Source organism: Taudactylus pleione, unplaced genomic scaffold (assembly GCF_031769625.1).
Source record: "Taudactylus pleione unplaced genomic scaffold, aTauple2 ptg000660l, whole genome shotgun sequence".
Lineage (NCBI taxonomy): Eukaryota > Metazoa > Chordata > Amphibia > Anura > Myobatrachidae > Taudactylus > Taudactylus pleione.
The window spans coordinates 440497-460641 of record NW_028285062.1 but is presented as its reverse complement, the minus strand read 5'-3'; the positions used below and the strand labels follow the sequence as shown (position 1 = coordinate 460641).

Below are 20145 nucleotides of genomic sequence, written 5' to 3'. Positions count from 1 at the left end.
ATATGGAAGGACAACCAGAGGGTGACAGCACAGTTACCGAGACAGGAATGAGGTGTGAAATGCGTTGGGGACGGGACTATCTATCGGAGAGATGGGGAGACTGTAGAACACCAAGTCTTTGTTCTCTATGGTGCATGTGTCTATTATTTCAGATGGTTTTCTCTCCTTATTGGCAAAACAATTTCCCACACAATCCCATCTCGCAGAATTCACTTATTGGCACAACAGCGCTGAGACCATCCCTAAATAATCAGAATACTCTCATTTTACCTTCTAGAGAGACAAGTTCATATTCCTCTATATAAAACAGGTTTAAAGTTTACTCATTTCCACCAATAAAAACTCAAAGATTCTCTAGAATCTGCTCCCATGTATCCTTCCCTCAGACTCAAATCACAAACATAATAATAATAGATCCATCTGTGTTTTTCTGCGCTAATTTCATGGATCCTCCATTTGGGGGACCTGTCGCCCACATGTTCCAGAGTCCGTCGGCTTTGTGACCTATAACCTTGCCAGGAACCAGTGAGATTTCTGAAGCACGGCGTAATATACATGACGTACGCTTCATAGTGATGTATGACTGCGCGCTATTGGATGTTAGCGGTTTCTACTGTAAGTAGGCGACGGGTCCATATCATCGTCCTGTAGTGGGAGTCACCCAGGTCATATGCATCAATTTCTTTGACTCCTAATTGGCCGAGCACCATGTGACACCTGTATTTTAAGCTGTGGGCACTTTAAGATACACGTAATATCATTTTTAAGGAATGTAATTACACCACAATGTCGACAGTTTTGTCAACATTGTTGAAATGTCAACATTGAACATGTCAGCATCTTCAAAATGTGAAATGTCAATATTCTTCACAGACCAGCAACGGAGGGTTAGGCACTAGGGGGAGGGTTAGGCACTATGGGAGGTGAGGTTAGGCATTAGGGGGAGGGTTAGGCACTATGGGAGGTGAGGTTAGGGTTAGGCACTAGGGGGAGGGTTAGGCACTATGGGAGTTGGGGTTAGGGACTAGGGGGAGGGTTAGGCACTATGGGAGGTGAGGTTAGGCACTATGGGAGTTGGGGTTAGGCACTATGGGGAGGGTTAGGCACTATGGGAGGTGAGGTTAGGGTTAGGCACTATGGAAGTTGGGGTTAGGCATTAGGGGGAGGGTTAGGCACTATGGGAGGTGAGGTTAGGGTTAGGCACTAGGGGGAGGGTTAGGCACTATGGGAGTTGGGGTTAGTCATAGGGGGAGGGTTAGGCATTATGGGAGGTGAGGTTAGGGTTAGGCACTATGGGAGTTGGGGTTAGGCATTAGGGGGAGAGTTAGGCACTATGGGAGGTGAGGTTAGGGTTAGGCACTATGGGAAGGGTTAGGCATTGGGGGGAGGGTTAGGCACTATGGGAGGTGAGGTTAGGCACTATGGGAGTTGGGGTTAGGCATTAGGGGGAGGGTTAGGCATTATGGGAGGGTTAGGCATTAGAGGGAGGGTTAGGCACTATGGGAGGTGAGGTTAGGGTTAGGCAATATGGGTGTTGGGGTTAGGCATTAGGGGGAGTGTTAGGCACTATGGGAGGTGAGGTTAGGGTTAGGCACTATGGGAAGGGTTAGGCATTAGGGGGAGGGTTAGGCACTATGGGAGGTGAGGTTAGGCACTATGGGAGTTGGGGTTAGGCATTAGGGGGAGGGTTAGGCATTATGGGAGGTGAGGTTAGGGTTAGGCACTAGGGGGAGGGTTAGGCACTATGGGAGGTGAGGTTAGGGTTAAGCACTATGGGAGTTGGGGTTAGGCATTAGGGGGAGGGTTAGGCACTATGGGAGGTGAGGTTAGGGTTAGGCACTAGGGGGAGGGTTAGGCACTATGGGATTTGGGGTTAGGGACTAGGGGGAGGGTTAGGCACTATGGGAGTTGGGGTTAGGGACTAGGGGGAGGGTTAGGCACTATGGGAGGTGAGGTTAGGGTTAGGCAATAGGGGGAGGGTTAGGCACTAGGGGGAGGGTTAGGCACTATGGGAGTTGGGGTTAGGCACTATGGGAGGTGAGGTTAGGGTTAGGCACTATGGGAGTTGGGGTTAGGCATTAGAGGGAGGGTTAGGCACTATGGGAGGTGAGGTTAGGGTTAGGCACTATGGGAAGGGTTAGGCATTAGGGGGAGGGTTAGGCACTATGGGAGGTGAGGTTAGGGTTAGGCACTAGGGGGAGGGTTAGGCACTATGGGAGGTGAGGTTAAGCACTATGGGAGTTGGGGTTAGGCATTAGGGGGAGGGTTAGGCACTATGGGAGGTGAGGTTAGGGTTAGGCACTAGGGGGAGGGTTAGGCACTATGGGAGTTGGGGTTAGGGACTAGGGGGAGGGTTAGGCACTATGGGAGGTGAGGTTAGGGTTAGGCACTAGGGGGAGGGTTAGGCACTATGGGAGTTGGGGTTAGGGACTAGGGGGAGGGTTAGGCACTATGGGAGGTGAGGTTAGGCACTATGGGAGTTGGGGTTAGGGACTAGGGGGAGGGTTAGGCACTATGGGAGGTGAGGTTAGGGTTAGGCACTAGGGGGAGGGTTAGGCACTAGGGGGAGGGTTAGGCACTATGGGAGTTGGGGTTAGGCATAGGGGGAGGGTTAGGCACTATGGGAGTTGGGGTTAGGGTTAGGCACTAGGGGGAGGGTTAGGCACTAGGGGGAGGGTTAGGCACTATGGGAGGTGAGGTTAGGGTTAGGCACTAGGGGGAGGGTTAGGCACTAGGGGGAGGGTTAGGCACTATGGGAGTTGGGGTTAGGGACTAGGGGGAGGGTTAGGCACTATGGGAGTTGGGGTTAGGGACTAGGGGGAGGGTTAGGCACTATGGGAGGTGAGGTTAGGGTTAGGCACTAGGGGGAGGGTTAGGCACTAGGGGGAGGGTTAGGCACTATGGGAGTTGGGGTTAGGCATAGGGGGAGGGTTAGGCACTATGGGAGGTGAGGTTAGGGTTAGGCACTATGGGAGTTGGGGTTAGGCATTAGAGGGAGGGTTAGACACTATGGGAGGTGAGGTTAGGGTTAGGCACTATGGGAAGGGTTAGGCATTAGGGGGAGGGTTAGGCACTATGGGAGGTGAGGTTAGGGTTAGGCACTATGGGAGTTGGGGTTAGGCATTAGGGGGAGGGTTAGGCATTATGGGAGGTGAGGTTAGGGTTAGGCATTAGGGGGAGGGTTAGGCACTAAGGGAGGTGAGGTTAGGGTTAGGCACTAGGGGGAGGGTTAGGCACTATGGGAGGTGAGGTTAGGGTTAAGCACTAGGGGGAGGGTTAGGCACTATGGGAGGTGAGGTTAGGGTTAGGCACTAGGGGGAGGTTTAGGCTACTGGAGAGGATGTTAGTGTTAAGCTGCCCATCCACTACTAGATGTGGGGATGACGGCATGATTACGACATCATAATCGTGCCGTTGCCCCCCAAGGGGTGAAGTGCATACTCTGAAAGTTCAGACGTTCAGTGTATGCAGATTAATCATCCCCAAACATGGCAACCTGACGGCAATAGTCAGGTTGACCGTAATGTTCGGGCGATGATAGATGTTAAAAACAACCAGCGGGCACACGCATCGCTGGTCGTTTAATATTTTACTGCCTGATTTGCAAGCGATTGCATTATAACGACGTTGTTATTGTGCAATCGCCTGTCAAAATCGCCTAGTGGATGGGCAGCATAAGGCACTATGGTTAGTGTTAGGCACTAGGGGTAGGGTTAGGCACTAGTGGTAGGGTTAGGCACTAGGGGTAGGGTTAGGCTACTGGAGGGGAGGTTAGTGTTAGGCACTAAGGGGAGGTTAGGCTACTGGAGGGGAGGTTAGTGTTAACTAGAGAGAGGGTTAAGCTACAGGAGGTGATAGGGTGAGGCACAAGGGGGAGAGTTAAACTACGGGAGGGGAGGTTAGGGTTAGGCACTAGGGGGAAGGTTAGGGGGGGCATTGGGGGAGAGTTAGGCTACGGGAGGGGAGGTTAGGGTTAGCTACTAAGGAGAGGGCTAGGGACACACCGGAAAAAGCATTGCCACATGGTGAGTGTGTAGCTTGGTAGTTGGACTAGTAGGTGAGAAGTTGGGGGAAAGTAGTCTTGTCATTTTCTGTTTAGTCATGTCTGAGGTTAAGGTTAGTCTTATTTAGGGGAATCATCCTCAATGCTTCTAGGGAGACATCTTTCCACAATGGTTGTTAATTTTTTTATCTTTATTAATATATTGCCCTCAAAAGAGCTTAAACATTGTTGCAATCATCAACCTGGTTGTTTTGTTTTAAAAGTTTTTTTTTCAGTTCTGTTTTGATATCTATTGTAGTTAATGTTCATATATTATTGGTACAGAGCATTTACACTATACATAGCACTCATATCTTTTTACACAATAGATCCATAGGTGGTACTAACTATTCCTGAGGTTACCTTGAAAACACGCGCTGTTCTGCATGGCATACACTAGGCGATATGTAGTTTGTACAGCCGACGAACAATATATTGTTTAGTGCAACTGCTCCTCTGTACACATAATATATCTGATTGATGTCTTTCACATATAAATATCGCATGGATTGTTCACATTTGCAGCTGTGTACAGACGACCGACCTATCTGCTGGCCGCAGGAACCAGCGACACCGACATCACTACCTCCCGGGAATATATAAATGCCCACCCAGTTGTGATGTCCGGTCAGACAAATCGTGCGACTAATTTGTAAGTGTGTATACCTATTAAAAGTCGGTTGCACAGTGGTTGAGTCTGTTGGATGGCGGCTGCATTGACAAATTGTGTACCCCATATTAGGGTTCGATGAGGGTCGAGTTTGGGAAACACTGTGTTAAGCCGCCCGCATACATAGCGATATTTTATACGATTTGCCTGATTTCGACGAATCGTGACGACACGCTCGTTGTACATCGCATCTTCAGATCTGCCGCGCTGTAGGGCAGATTTGCCAATCTGGGACACAGTGCACTGGCTGCACGATAGATCTTAAGTCAGATTGGACATTTTTTTACACCAAATCGTGACCACGACTGCAAGGGAGCTGCTGGGGGAGAGTTCAGGGGAAATCGTACCTCAGGTGGGATCGTGAGCACATCGCTATGTGTGTGGGCACCATAAGAGTAAGGATTATAGCAGTGTTTCCCAAATCTGGTTCTTATGACGCACTCACAGTGCAGACATTAGGGATAAGACATAGGTAATATTTAAACCACTTCTGCTACATATGCAGCATGCCCAAATAAGAACGGATTGATTTGGGACCATTCACTCTACAATTCCAGAGAGTAAACTTAGAGACTGATTCAGAGATGGACGGATTTGCAGAGTCGTACCTAAGCAGTGGCGTCACAAGGGGGGTGCGGGCCGAGGGGTGACACCAAGGTGCAGACTCCCCCCTCAGTGTTTAATAAGTGCAGCACTCGGCTCCTGACACTGTGAAGAGGCTGGCCTGGCACTGCACACAGGACAGTCTGCAACCCACCTTGCCCCCCAGTAATAACGGGACCATGGGGGTTCAGCCGCATGGCCACACCCTGTTCGCGAGGCCACACACCCTTTTCAGTGGCGCGCATCAAAGATGCATACACAGCATCCCTCCCCGCACCCGGTGACACCGCAGGGAGGGACACCACATCACGCAAGCAGCTGTGCAAGTCCGTCCATCACAGATGCAAACGGAGGAGGAGGTGTCAGGCAGAAGGAGGCATCAGGCAGGAGGAGGCGTCAGGCACGAGGAGATGGTGTCAGGCAGGAGGAGGAGACGTGAGGCAGGAGGAGGAGATGTCAGGCAGGAGGAGACATCAGGCAGGAGGAGGAGGAGACATTAGGGAGGAGGAGGAGCCGTCAGGCAGGAGGAGGTGGAGACATCAGGCAGGAGGAGGAGGAGTCAGACAGGAGGACACGTCAGGAGGAGGAGGAGACATCAGGCAGGAGGAGTAGTCAGGCAGGAGGAGGAGTCAGGCAGGAGGAAGAGGAGTCAGGCAGGAGGAAGAGGAGTCAGGCAGGAGGAGGAGTCACAGAAGGTGGTGTCAGGCAGGAGGAGGTGTCAGATATCTCCTTGCAATCCCAGCACTGCGACCAACATCACAGGCTGAGATCTCCATCACAACAGATGGGCGCTCCTTTGATCAAGCTGCAGGAGCTGAAGCTGACCGGGTGCCGGTCACGTAAGAGTCCAGGAAGCTGCGTCGACAGACACAGACCCTGGTCTCGTCCCTCTCGGGTAACAGGGTTGGCACACACCCATTTCTGGGTACGGTGACAAGGCAAACCCCCGCTCCGCCCCCCCAAATGCAGCTGTGACTTGGGGGGTCTGCAAGGGAGATCGCAGGACCCATTCTGCACATGCACCCCTAACCATCTCTGAGTCAGACCCTTAGTCTTTAGGATGGGAACTTTGATCCATCAGATCTCTATAACGTAAGTATAGTGTAACATCTTATTCCTGTAATAATATTTATATGAAGCGTCTATGTATAACCCAGCCCCGGGAATTCGTGTCATCGTTCCAATACCCTGACTGTTATGTGCACATAGTGAGAGGAAGAATGGGAGTGACCCCTGGATGCATCCAATGCACAATGCAGAGGAAGTCTGTGTTACTATAAACAAGGAATCCATCTGTATCCGGCCCTAGAGCTCCAGTGACAGAGCATAAGGATTTATATCAGATTATTGCCTGTAATAACGGGGAGATCTGGGCAGCGAGGAGACGAAAGTAACCACAAGAATGAAACAGCTGCTTATATTTACATGCTACATATAGTTACATTGTAACCGTTTATGTTACGGCTTCACCAGCCGCTATTACTCTGCTCTCCCAGGAGGCACACACATGTTTCCCATTAGCACGCGGTCAGCACATCTGGCTGTCATGTGTCCCTGACTTGTGCTATTGCTGGGAAGCCATTATTAGACAACGCAAAGCCCCCATCTGACCCTCCGATACCACCTGCAACAGGGGCTCAGTGACACAAGGTCCCACTCTCAGCAACGCACATCAGTGGACGCCGGGCTATACGCAAGTGGCCCTTACAGCTTACATTCCCAGACTCATCTGATAATGTACATAATGGGAAGGCTATTAATGTTATAAGTGACTATGTAGAGAAAATAAAACACTGTATACACTGTATTACTATCTTCCTATCAAGAGTATGGTCATTAAGCGCGTATATATACGCAACCACTTCAGCGACACATCCTCCCATGTTAGTGGGCATTCGCTTGACCTGGTCTTCACTCACTGTTGTAATATTTCTGATTACTCCAACTCCCCATTCCCCCTCTCTGACCATCACCTTCTCTCTTTTACCTTATCCCTCTCTCCTTTCCCTCCTCTACCTCCTACGGCCACCATTACTAAGCATAACATTGAGGCTATTGACACTGTTGCTTTTTCTTCCCTGCTGTACTCACTTCTTTCCCCTGTCCTCTCTCTCTCCTGCCGTGAACAAGCTGCTTCGAACTACCGAGCGACAGTGTAGAAGATAACACTCTAAGGCAGATTTTCTCCACTTCAAATTTATGCTCTCATCCTACAGTGCTGCCCTTTCCCTCTCTAAACCTCTCATCTCCTCCCAGTCCTCAAATCACCAGCGTCTCTTCACCACCTTGTCAAAGCTGGATAATTGGCTGAGACAAGTTCAGTTTAAAATTTAATCGCGGCGACGCCATCTTGCGAATGGCAGCTAGACTCCATTTTAGAAACAAGAATCTGCAAGACGCCATTTTGCGACCACCGTCACTTTAAGTTACAACTCACGAGCTAAGAACAGATGGCAATGTTTTTGATAATCTAAATAGAATAGACAATGCACCAGAAACTGTGAGTGTTCTACATACAAATTGGGAATCCCTGTTGGCAATTGTAATATAATCCAGGCATTGATCTACACAATTGGATTTGTCTGAATCAAAACAGGTTTTAGTTTTAGTCTCACAGCTGGAAGTCACATTTGCATTGCAGTCTTAAACTGTGAGTGAGGAATGATGTGTGTGTGTGTGTGTGTGTATATATATATATATATATATATATATATATATATATATATGTTAAGTCCATCATAGATGGAATCTCATGCATAAACACCGCACATTACACACAATTGCGCTGTTAACTAGTCGCATATTAGCGAATGCATAGGACTTTGTATGAAACCGCTGTTTTATTAGCTTTATGCGCACGCACCTGCCCCAAGTTAACTAGCGTCCTTATATCAAACCCTCAATACCCACACATTACATATTCACACATAAGGTTCAATAAGCTTTAAAGTGTATGATTTAAGTTGGTTCAGTTAGTTTAAATGCTGAGAAATAAAGATATTTGATAACTAAGGTATTATACATGCTAAACAAGTCGTGTTTGGTCTTGTACTGATGCGTATTCTTTTTACAGTATTCCGGTGTTATCGGTGGGGAGGTCGCATCATGCAAACTCAAGTTATGGATCGCAGAGCCTACAAGCAACAAAATGTATATTTCATGAACAACTGTTAGGATGTTACAGGGGGCGGGAAGGGAAAGATCCCCAGCTGTTAGAGGCAGGGAGAGTCTATTTGAACCAGCCTGTTAAATGTGCTGTAACAGATGCTTCTCCCCTGGGAACCAATGACATCAGCAACAAACTTCCCTATTGTCCTGTTTATTCTGGGGGGGTATAAATATGTATGCTCGAACGCTGGTTCTCAGTCTTGGTGCTGAATGCTGTATGACTAGGGGTCTCTTGCTGATGCCTATCTCCGGGTCCGGAAGCGCTGCGTATGTACTTGGATCTGTATGATTTCCTTTTGCGCCTAAATTGTGTCTAGATCAATTGCGTGTAACTGTCTGAACTTTTACCTGAATAACACTTGTGCTTTGGAACCACAGATTCCACATCTAAGTCTTTATTTACTGTATGACTGCGTACACAAATTAGCGTCATCCTTAGAAGTTATAGGCAGGATATTAGAAGGTATAGGCAGGACATTAGAAGGTATAGGCAGGGGTATATAGAGGTTCATTTTAATATTAACAACCTTCAACTCTCTCCTTGCCTCCCCTCCACTCACTGCCCTTGACTTTGCTACCTACTTTACATCTAAAATTGATTCCATACGTGAGGACATCATATCCCACCAGTCCCCCCAGCTCTCCACCTTCTCCTTTAGTGGAATACCCATCTCCATCCATTTTGCCAACTCTATCATCCTTCTCCCCTGTATCTGGAGAGGAAGTCATGGCCCTCGTCTGGTCCTCCCCACCTTCCACCTCCCCCCTTGACCCTATCCCTTCACGTCTCCTCCGCTACCTCTCTCCTTGTGCCCATCTTGCCCACCTCCTTAATCTGTCCCTATCATCAGGCACTGTCCCTTCTGTGTTCAAACATGCCCTTGTCTCCCCCATTCTTAAATAAACCTACCCTTAATCCTAACACTCTCCCCAACTACCGACCCATCTCTCTCCTCCCTTTTGCCTCCAACCTCCTTGAGCGTATTGTCTACAACCTCCTTATCACCTTTCTTTCCTCCCACTCCCTCCTTGACCCTTTTCAGTCTGGCTTCCGTTCTCTCCACTCCACTGAAACTGCTCTCACAAAAGTCAGCAATGACCTCCTTGCTGCCAAATCCAAGGGCCACTACTCCCTGCTCATTCTCCTTGACCCTCTGCTGCCTTCGACACTGTGGACCACCCTCTCCTGCTACAAACCCTTCACTCCCTCTACGTGACACTGCCCTCTCCTCGCTGTCCTCCTACCTCTCTGACAGGTCCTTCTCTGTCTCCTCTCATGACTCCTCTCCCCCCCCCCCCCACAGCCTCTTACAGCAGGTGTCCCTCAAGGTTCTGTTCTTGGACCTCTCCTATTCTCCCTCTATATGTCCTCTCAAGGTGAACTAATCAGCTCTTTTGACCTCAATTATCTCCATGCTGATGATACTCAGATCTACCTCTCCCCCTCTCTACTCACTCGTATCTCCAACTGTCTCTCTGCTATCTCTTCCTGGATGTCCCAGCGATTTCTTAAATTTAACATGTCTAAGACTGAGCTGATCATTTTCCCACCCTCCAACATAACCGCACATCCCATAATTTATTTATCAATTGATGGAATAACTATCTCCTCTAGCCCCAAAGAGCGCTGTTTTGGAGTTATCCTGGACTCCTCCCTCTCCTTCAAACCACATATCCAGAACCTCTAACAGTCCTGTCGTTTCCATCTCAAAAATATTTCCAAGATTAGACCCTTTCTCACCAAAGATGCTACTAAAACCCTCATCCACTCATTGGTCATCTCCAGATTGGACTACTGTAACCTCCTCCTATCTGGCCTCCCCAACTCCCATCTCTCTCCTCTTCAGTCTGTCCTCTGTCTGGCTCCCCTTCCCTTTCAGAACCCAATTCAAGGTTCTCACACTCACTTACAAAGCCCTCACCCATTCCTCTCCCATTTACCTCTCTGACCTCATCTCCTTTCACTCTCCTGTCCGCCCTCTTCATTCAACAAATGCATGCCGCCTCTCGTGCCAACTGATTACTTCCTCCCACTCCCGCCTCTAAAGATTTTGCCCGCACTGCTCCACACCTTTGGAACTCTCTCCCTCTCCCCATCACAATCTCCACCTCTTTACAATCCTTCAAACGGGCTCTCAAGACCCACTACTTCATCGAAGCCTTCCAGCTCCCATCCTAACTTGCTGCAACATGCTTCTTCCTCCCTGTTTACCCCATCTGTGTCACCCCTGTTTGTCTGCCCCTCCCCTTTAGAATGTAAGCTCTTACAAGCAGGCACTCTACCCTCTTGTGCTTCTCCTTACTTTACTTTCATCTACTTCTTACCCCTCACTAGGGCACCTAAGACTTGGTTGCTTATGCTCTGTTGCATTTCTAGGTGTTATGGGCACTAATGTAGCAATGTATATTATCCATGTCCTATATTGTATTGTACTGTAAGTTGCTGGTCTAATTATTTGTTTATGTACTATGTAAGGCGCTGCGGAACACTTGTGGTGCCATAAAAATAGGATAATAATAATACTGATACTGATAATAATAGTAGTTATCCTGCGCACACGCAGCACTGATCCTGCACACACGCAGCACTGATCCTGCGCAGGTCTCCAACAATCAGAGTTGTGCGCAAACCATCGGTGTGGAATGAACGAGGTGAAGCAAATCTTTACATCAGTGACAGAATGAGCCCAATGTGTACACAGTGCGTGTCCCGACCCATGGACTCACCTAAACATTGGCCCTCGAGCAGCCAGTACCCCTCCGTGCAGGAACAGGTGTAGCCTCCCTCCGTGTTTATACACACCTGCGTGGGATTACAGTGATGGGACTCACTGTCACACTCATCAATATCTGCAAAGGAAGAACAAACACAGCCATTAACAAGGTGAATAGAAGCGCCAGCATCCAGGCGACAGTTCCATGGGATATAAAAGTAATTTCTGCAAGAAGCAGAGGAAAAGGACAAATATGCCTATGTAGGGGCACTCTTATGACAGATAATTGTTTATATATGGATGATGATGGAATGATTAGTGTGAATAAAACTTAACGTTTAATATACACCTTTAAAAGGACGTTCTCCCCAGAGAGTGATGTGTAGATATAGTAGTTTTTAATTAGATCTCTGTTGTGATCGACATATACATAAATGATAGTCGGTCAGAAACAATTGTATATTGTAAGAAACCACACTGTGATAACTAAGAAAGATGATTTATTAGGATAATCCAGCAGCTTTGAAATCTGTGTCCCCTGTAGATGAGTGAGGGATATATATTGTAATTAAATATCAGTACACATATATAGACATTGCTGACAGTGATAAAGTCTGTGTCCCCATATAACTAAGAGGATTGTGTTTGGGAGGACTTTTATCCCAAGTATGTTAACTCATATTGGTTTTAGCAGATATGCTAGGTAAAGAATAGTACACCACGGAGTAGTGATAAATGCATATATTAAATTGCCATATAATATCAGCAGTTTGCACTGTGAGAAACAAAGTGATATCCCAAAACAGAAAATATGTATGAAAAAGAAAAAAATCCAAACAATAATGGTAAGTACACAATGACAGTGTTACATGTACTGAATAATGACACTGTCTTCAGTGCAATAAAGAAAAATAATAACAGAAAAATTGTACTGAATATCAACCTAAACCATGGACAAATACAACATATTTGTGTACATATGTAATGAGGATGTGCCCTGAAAAAAACAGGGTTATGTGTCACAACACAAGGGTAAGTCAATGCATAAGGTGAATTACAATATATAAAGAAAAAATCATTAATAACAATTAAAAAAAATGTTCATGAACAAAGAGAAGCAATAGTATATATACTGAGTAGTGACACTCTCGTCAGAAAAAAAAATTTTTTTTGCACATGTACTAAATGAAAACATAGAATTTGACATTTATATAGCATAAATAGATATATATGAAAGGGTTTAAGCTGAAGGAAGTAAGACCTGGAATAAAGTAACGTGGAGTCACTTCTACTTTCCCCTGTCTACATCAAACAGGGGATGAGAGTGTGACTACAGCGTTTATTCCAGGGGAAACAACAGACAGCGCTTCTGCTGTCTGAGAATAGAACTAAGTCTCACCCCTGTTACTCTCAGGCATTGCAGGGGGAGTCACATACTAGGACTCAGATGAGAGAGCGCAGGAGAGCAATAGAAAGATACCTCACAGGAAAAGTCCGTGGGTCAGAGCTGCCGGTGTGGTTATTCAGAGATCAGCATGCTAAATGAGCAGAGGCAGAGACAGGACACATGTTTCACCAGGAGGCTTGTTCACCTGACAGTTCCATGGCCTCTGGTGACGTTTCCCAACGCAATAAAGGTGGCCTGCATGGGAGAGAACAAATCCTCTTCTCCCTCATAATCCTATATCTTTCAATCTACAGACTGCACAATACCCAATAACCATTATGATGATGTATATGTAATAATAGTCATTAGCACATGTATAACCTTCTGTAAATAACATTTATAGTACTGAAAAATTCTGACGTAATAACCAGAGAAGAACTGGTCTGTGTCAGCTTCATTCCTTCCTATGGGGACCGTGGCTTACATACCACATTAGCTCTCACTGGTCTGTGTCAGCTTCATTCCTTTCTATGGGGACCATGGCTTACATACCACATTAGCTCTCACTGGTCTGTGTCAGCTTCATTCCTTTCTATGGGGACTGTGATTTACATACCACATTAGCTCTCACTGGTCTGTGTCAGCTTCATTCCTTCCTATGGGGACTGTGGCTTACATACCACATTAGCTCTCACTGGTGCAATCTGCACTAGCCCAACGCCTATTGGTTGCTACAGGCAACGGAATGATACTACCTTGGTAGCATGTGTAAAAATCTGCAGCAGCGGCTTCTAGTCAGGCCTGGATTAAGGCCGCTGGGGAACATACTGGTGTGTGCACCATATCCCACATATAACACTCACAGGGGTTTATAATCATCTCCATGTATATAACTGCAGTCGCCTCCTCCCTGTGCCGCTAATAATGTGGAAACAACACAACTTATTACACCATATTTCCAATTAAATCAATGTGTGAAGTGGTCACATTCCTGCAATCAGACGCTGCCAACGCACGTTGCAATAGTGAGATGTATTTCTCAGGCAACAAATATAAATCAGGTCTCAAAGTTTGGTATAAACACGTTCCAGAAAACTGCGGTCGTCACACATGACTCCTCTCCTCTGCGACCGTCCGCTCAGACATGGCGGGGGCGAGGGACAGGCTCTTATTGTGAAGTAATAGGCACGCAGAGTGCTGCATGGCCACTGAGCCGTAGATGTAGCTCTCACTCCAGTTGCTGTTTACAGCACGTGTGTGCGACAGAGGCCAGAGGGTCCCACATTCACATCACTGGGGCTGGGTTCGGCAATGTTACATGTAGTGTCTATAAGCATTCAGCAATACTGACCCGACCACTGTGCTACCAAAAGCAGATTCCCATAGATTATAATGTAGATATTGGCTGCATTTTATTGACTGGTGGAAGCCTGGCATCGACCGTTCTGTTCATACGGGGAGAACATTTCTGGGCAGGGATCTCCTGACCCCTCCCCAGCAGCCGCCCTGCTCCCCCCTCCCGGCTATCACAGTTTTGTTTGGCGCATTACAGTGATAGTGATCGTTAAGCCTGAATCAGACCCAGACCCCGTGGTGATTCGGTCGCAACTGACCGATGGTTTAAGATCTGCGCATGTGCAGGAGCCGCACTGTGCAGCCCTGGTACCGTGTCATCGTACGCAGCGCTGCAGGAGACGTCGCTAGACTGACAGACTGCTGCCATTTGGGCGCGGAGAGGGGGGGCGATGAAGAAACAGGTTGGGCCTGTCCTCTCAGTCCTGTTTTTGAGGTGTGCCAAGGCCAGTGGCTGCGACTTCAGGTGCACAAAGACTGGGCCTTGGCAGCTTAGTTGAGTCGGACATTCTAAATAACCTTAAGGTTAAGAGTCTTCTTTCCCCTCTAACCTTAAGGTTGCTCAGATGCCTGATGTCTCCATCCGATGCTGCCGATGGGGATCCGATGCTGCATCTCGGACACAGGTAACAGAACTGAGAATCCGGCCATGGACGTCTTCTCAGATCCGCTGCGGCCGAAGATGCAGCAACAACACCAGATGTGAATCAGGCCCTTTACCCTTTTACTGACGACATCTGTCCTGGAAAGAGTTTTCGTTACATATCCCTGTAAATTTGTTGTGTATTGCTGATATTCTGCGCACCCCACTGTCACCAGTGAGGGACCCCGATGTCTTATTATGGTCTCATTTAACCTGAAACATCTATATTGCATTAAAGATCAGGCGTGTAACTTAGACATTTGTGGGGCCATAGCAATATTTTCTAAAGGACCCCTATGTACATGAAGCTTTCTGAAGCTCCCTCTCCTGATCAGAGAATAGCCGCTGTTATAGCAACGATCAGCAAATAGCCAACACTGGCACCTATCACAGGCTTCAATTTGGTTACCATGACACCAGCCACTGCACGATTACTAGGGGGAGCTTCAGTAAACCAGAGATGGTGTAAAGTTGTATTCAGCGAATCTTCTGCTGTATTCAGGGCTATGACCATCTGTGGTCTAAGTAGCAGCTGCCAATGTGGTTACCACAGTAGTTCCACCCCACTAACTATCCTGTCCCTGTCCTCCTGCGTATACCACCAGTACGACGCATTTAATGGCACGGACACAACTGTTCCACTGAAATAAAGATTCCTAAACTGCATTTGACTATAAACTCAGAAAAACAATAATCGGGATTATGTGCCATCCCCAGTAGCTCAGGTACCAAGCATTATGTAACAGTCATTCCTAAATAACGCTGTTCTTTTATTATGATATTACCTCCTATAGCAGCATATGTGATGTACTTAATCTGTTGTGTGACTCCAGAATGACTTTATTGCTGTTATATACCAGTGATTATCTTTTCAGATCCAGTGCCCCCCTTATTATTAATACGGGAACACATGGCCCGATATCCCAGTTTGCGGCAAAAGAAAGACTGCAATGCCTTATAATAATCCAATCAAAATCTAGTGCGTCATTACAGGGCTTGGTGTAAATAGGGATGGATGATGGCCACGGTTCCATCCTGTGTGTGCGGTAATTTTTTCCAAACGCACCAACAGGCCCCAAATACCGGCTACGCACCCTAAAGAACCAAACTGCTGGATCTCTTCCAGATTGTAACATGATTGTAACGTGATCCTGCTACGTGGCACTTGCTTAACTAAGAACATGGATAAAGTGCCAGCGCTACGCCGGTATCAGGGTCCAAAAACCCAACAGAAACCAGCAACGTAACCAAAGAACCAGATTGTTATATACAGCAGAGTAATGGGGCAGGGTCCATAAAATGATGAGCCTATTATTGTCTATGCTGTGGAGAAGAGATGAGGAATACCCTTTATCAGCTATTCTTCAGTAATAAGCCAGACAACGTACAAGTCACCATGGGCCCACGTCTATAAACCTGAAGCTTCCTGCCTGGATGTGTGCTGCCATCTGTAAAGTCTGGTGCAGAGATATAACGGTCCGGAAGGGAAATCTTTCTAATACAGTATACAGTGACCACTTAGAGAACTGTGAGCTTGGCAACACTTTCGGGGAGGCCCTTTCTTGTGTCGCATATACTATGACCGCGGACAAAGCAAGGTCCATCAAATAATGATTTGCCAAGTTTAGTGTGAAAAACCTGGACTGTCCTGGACAAAGCCCTGACCTCAGTCCCATTGGTCACCTATGGGATCCACTGAAACGCAGATCGCATGCATGCCAGACTTTATCCCCTACATCAGAGACTGACATCACTATTACCTAGATGTGAATCCTAGCAGCCATGTTCCAGAATCTGGTGAAGATCCTTCCCAGATGAGCGGAGGCTGCTATGGCTGCAAAGGGGGAACCAGCAATATAATAGTTCTAAATAAATCTAAGACAACTCTGTTTCTACATATTCTATCAAAACAAGTCTCTTTCTATGTAACAAAGAAAAGTAATCTCAGCGGTCACATATTTCACTTGTAGCTAACAGAATGTCATGGCAACAAGATGGAACCGAGGAACAAGCAGCGTTGTGTCAGTCCTAGAGAACTCTGATCTTTCCTCCAAGTACTACTAGTAATCCAGGAAACGCGTGGGGTGCTGGGGACCACTCTGTACCAATGTGTCACTGTCTGTCTGTGGTTACACTGGTGTGGCTGCGCCAGATATGACAAAAAGAATAAGATGTAGAGGTCTCGGGGTGATCTGTAAAGAGATCGTATCACTGTCCAACGGTTACCAAACATCTGCTGCTCTCTAGAAGTGAGCAGACCGCACACATTTTACTAATTAATTTACACTCTAATTATCAAGAACAATTCACTTACGGAGCTGAGATCCAGGCTCCAGGATGATTGCTTTACCTGAGTTACGGCCTTATTTATCAACGAGTTTATCACTCAAAACTAGTGATAAATGTAACTTTTTATGATGAATGGTGCTCAGCCAATCAGCTCCCAACTGTCAACTGTTAGAAAAATGACAGTTGGGAGCTGATTGGCTGGAGCACCATTTATCAAAAAGTGATATTAATCACTAGTTTTGAGTTGATAAATGAGGCTAATAGCATAGTCTCATCATACAGCCGCAAACAGTCTCATCATACAGCCGCAGACAGTCTCATCATACAGCCGCAGACAGTCTCATCATACAGCCGCAGACAGTCTCATCATACAGCCGCAGACAGTCTCCTCATACAGCCGCAGACAGTCTCCTCATACAGCCGCAGACAGTCTCCTCATACAGCCGCAAACAGTCTCCTCATACAGCCGCAAACAGTCTCCTCATACAGCCGCAAACAGTCTCCTCATACAGCCGCAAACAGTCTCCTCATACAGCCGCAAACAGTCTCCTCATACAGCCGCAAACAGTCTCCTCATACAGCCGCAAACAGTCTCCTCATACAGCCGCAAACAGTCTCCTCATACAGCCGCAAACAGTCTCCTCATACAGCCGCAAACAGTCTCCTCATACAGCCGCAAACAGTCTCCTCATACAGCCGCAAACAGTCTCCTCATACAGCCGCAAACAGTCTCCTCATACAGCCGCAAACAGTCTCCTCATACAGCCGCAAACAGTCTCCTCATACAGCCGCAAACAGTCTCCTCATACAGCCGCAAACAGTCTCCTCATACAGCCGCAAACAGTCTCCTCATACAGCCGCAAACAGTCTCCTCATACAGCCGCAAACAGTCTCCTCATGCAGCCGCAAACAGTCTCCTCATGCAGCCGCAAACAGTCTCATCATACAGCCGCAAACAGTCTCATCATACAGCCGCAAACAGTCTCATCATACAGCCGCAAACGCTCTCATCATACAGCCGCAAACGCTCTCATCATACAGCCGCAAACGCTCTCATCATACAGCCGCAAACGCTCTCATCATACAGCCGCAAACGCTCTCATCATACAGCCGCAAACAGTCTCATCATACAGCCGCAAACAGTCTCATCATACAGCCGCAAACAGTCTCATCATACAGCCGCAAACAGTCTCATCATACAGCCGCAAACAGTCTCATCATACAGCCGCAAACACTCTCATCATACAGCCGCAAACACTCTCATCATACAGCCGCAAACACTCTCATCATACAGCCGCAAACACTCTCATCATACAGCCGCAAACACTCTCATCATACAGCCGCAAACACTCTCATCATACAGCCGCAAACAGTCTCATCATACAGCCGCAAACAGTCTCATCATACAGCCGCAAACAGTCTCCTCATACAGCCGCAAACAGTCTCCTCATACAGCCGCAAACAGTCTCCTCATACAGCCGCAAACAGTCTCCTCATACAGCCGCAAACAGTCTCCTCATACAGCCGCAAACAGTCTCATCATACAGCCGCAAACAGTCTCATCATACAGCCGCAAACAGTCTCATCATACAGCCGCAAACAGTCTCATCATACAGCCGCAAACAGTCTCATCATACAGCCGCAAACACTCTCCTCATACAGCCGCAAACAGTCTCCTCATACAGCCGCAAACAGTCTCCTCATACAGCCGCAAACCGTCTCATCACACAGCCGCAAACAGTCTCCTCACACAGCCGCAAACAGTCTCATCATACAGCCGCAAACAGTCTCATCATACAGCCGTAAACAGTCTCATCATACAGCCGTAAACAGTCTCATCAGAGATGGCCGGTTTCTCCCAGATTTCTTGCACCCAGAATAGGACAGGCGCACATGCCGATACCAATGATGACGGCTGCGGCTGTGGACAGAAAAAGAGTGGGCGGAGCAGCATCTCGCAAGAAGCCGCATGGACCCCCTCATTAGCCCTACATATACTGGCATTAGCCCTACGTATACTGACACTAGCCCTATGTATGCCGGCATTGGCCCTGTGTACACCGGCATTAGCCCTGAGTACACTGTCATTAGCTCTGCCCTATGTATACTGGCAGTAGCCCTAAGTATACTGGCATTAGCCCTATGTACACTGGCATTGGCCCTGTGCATACCGGCATTGGCCCTGTGTTTACCTGGCATTAGCCCTGAGTAAACTGGCATTAGCTCTGCCCTATGTGTACTGGCAGTAGCCCTACGTATACTGACACTAGCCCTATGTATGCCGGCATTGGCCCTGTGTACGCCGGCATTGGCCCTGAGTACACTGGCATTAGCCCTGTGTATACTGACATTCTACGTGTACTGGCATTAGTCCTGTGTATACTGGCATAGCTCTGTGTACACTGGCATTATCTCTGTGTACACTGGCATTAGCTCTGTCCTACGTATACTGGCAGTAGCCCTATGTACGCCGGCATTGGCCCTGTGTACGCCGGCATTGGCCCTGTGTACGCCGGCATTGGCCCTGTGTACGCCGGCATTGGCCCTGTGTACGCCGGCATTGGCCCTGTGTACGCCGGCATTGGCCCTGTGTACGCCGGCATTGGCCCTGTGTACGCCGGCATTAGCTCTGCCGTATGTGTACTGGCAGTAGCCCTACATATACTGGCATTAGCCCTACGTATACTGACACTAGCCCTATGTACACCGGCATTAGCCCTGAGTACACTGGCATTAGCCCTGTGTATACCAGCATTAGTCCTATATATACTGGCATTAGAGGTGTGTACACTGGCATTAGCTCTGTGTATACTGGCATTCTACATGTACTGGCATTAGCTCTGTCCTACGTATACTGGCAGTAGCCCTACGTATACTGACACTAGCCCTGTGTACACCGGCATTCGCCCCGGGTACACCGGCATTCGCCCCGGGTACACCGGCATTCGCCCCGGGTACACCGGCATTCGCCCCGGGTACACCGGCATTAGCCCTGTGTATACTGATGTAAATTATGTATAATGACTGTAAAGAATGAGCTTATAGTATAACAGGTAAGGGCAGAGCTGCAACTAGACATTTTGGTGCCCTGCGCATGAAAGAGCATTGGTGCCCCCCTCCCGCAGACAGTCATGGCATGGTGGGCACTTTACATTCTATGCAGTACAGTCTGTAGGTGGGCACCACCAGTCAGTGTGCATGGGAGCCCAGTGTCATCAGCTGGCACATGAGCCTAAGTTGGCACCCAGCATACACCCTCACTACTTCCCCCGGAGC

The 20145-nt window shown here is 47.7% G+C and overlaps 1 protein-coding gene across 2 annotated transcripts in view; it reads right to left on the bottom strand.

The window, feature by feature from the left end:
- The window catches only part of FBLN5 (fibulin 5), a 125613-nt gene that overhangs the window by 39439 nt on the left and 66029 nt on the right, over positions 1 to 20145 (bottom strand). For both annotated transcript variants that reach the window (XM_088455567.1, XM_088455568.1), the window contains exon 5: positions 11211 to 11333. In XM_088455567.1, the coding sequence (XP_088311693.1) occupies positions 11211 to 11333 (123 nt within the window). The remainder of the gene's footprint in view (positions 1 to 11210; positions 11334 to 20145) is intronic.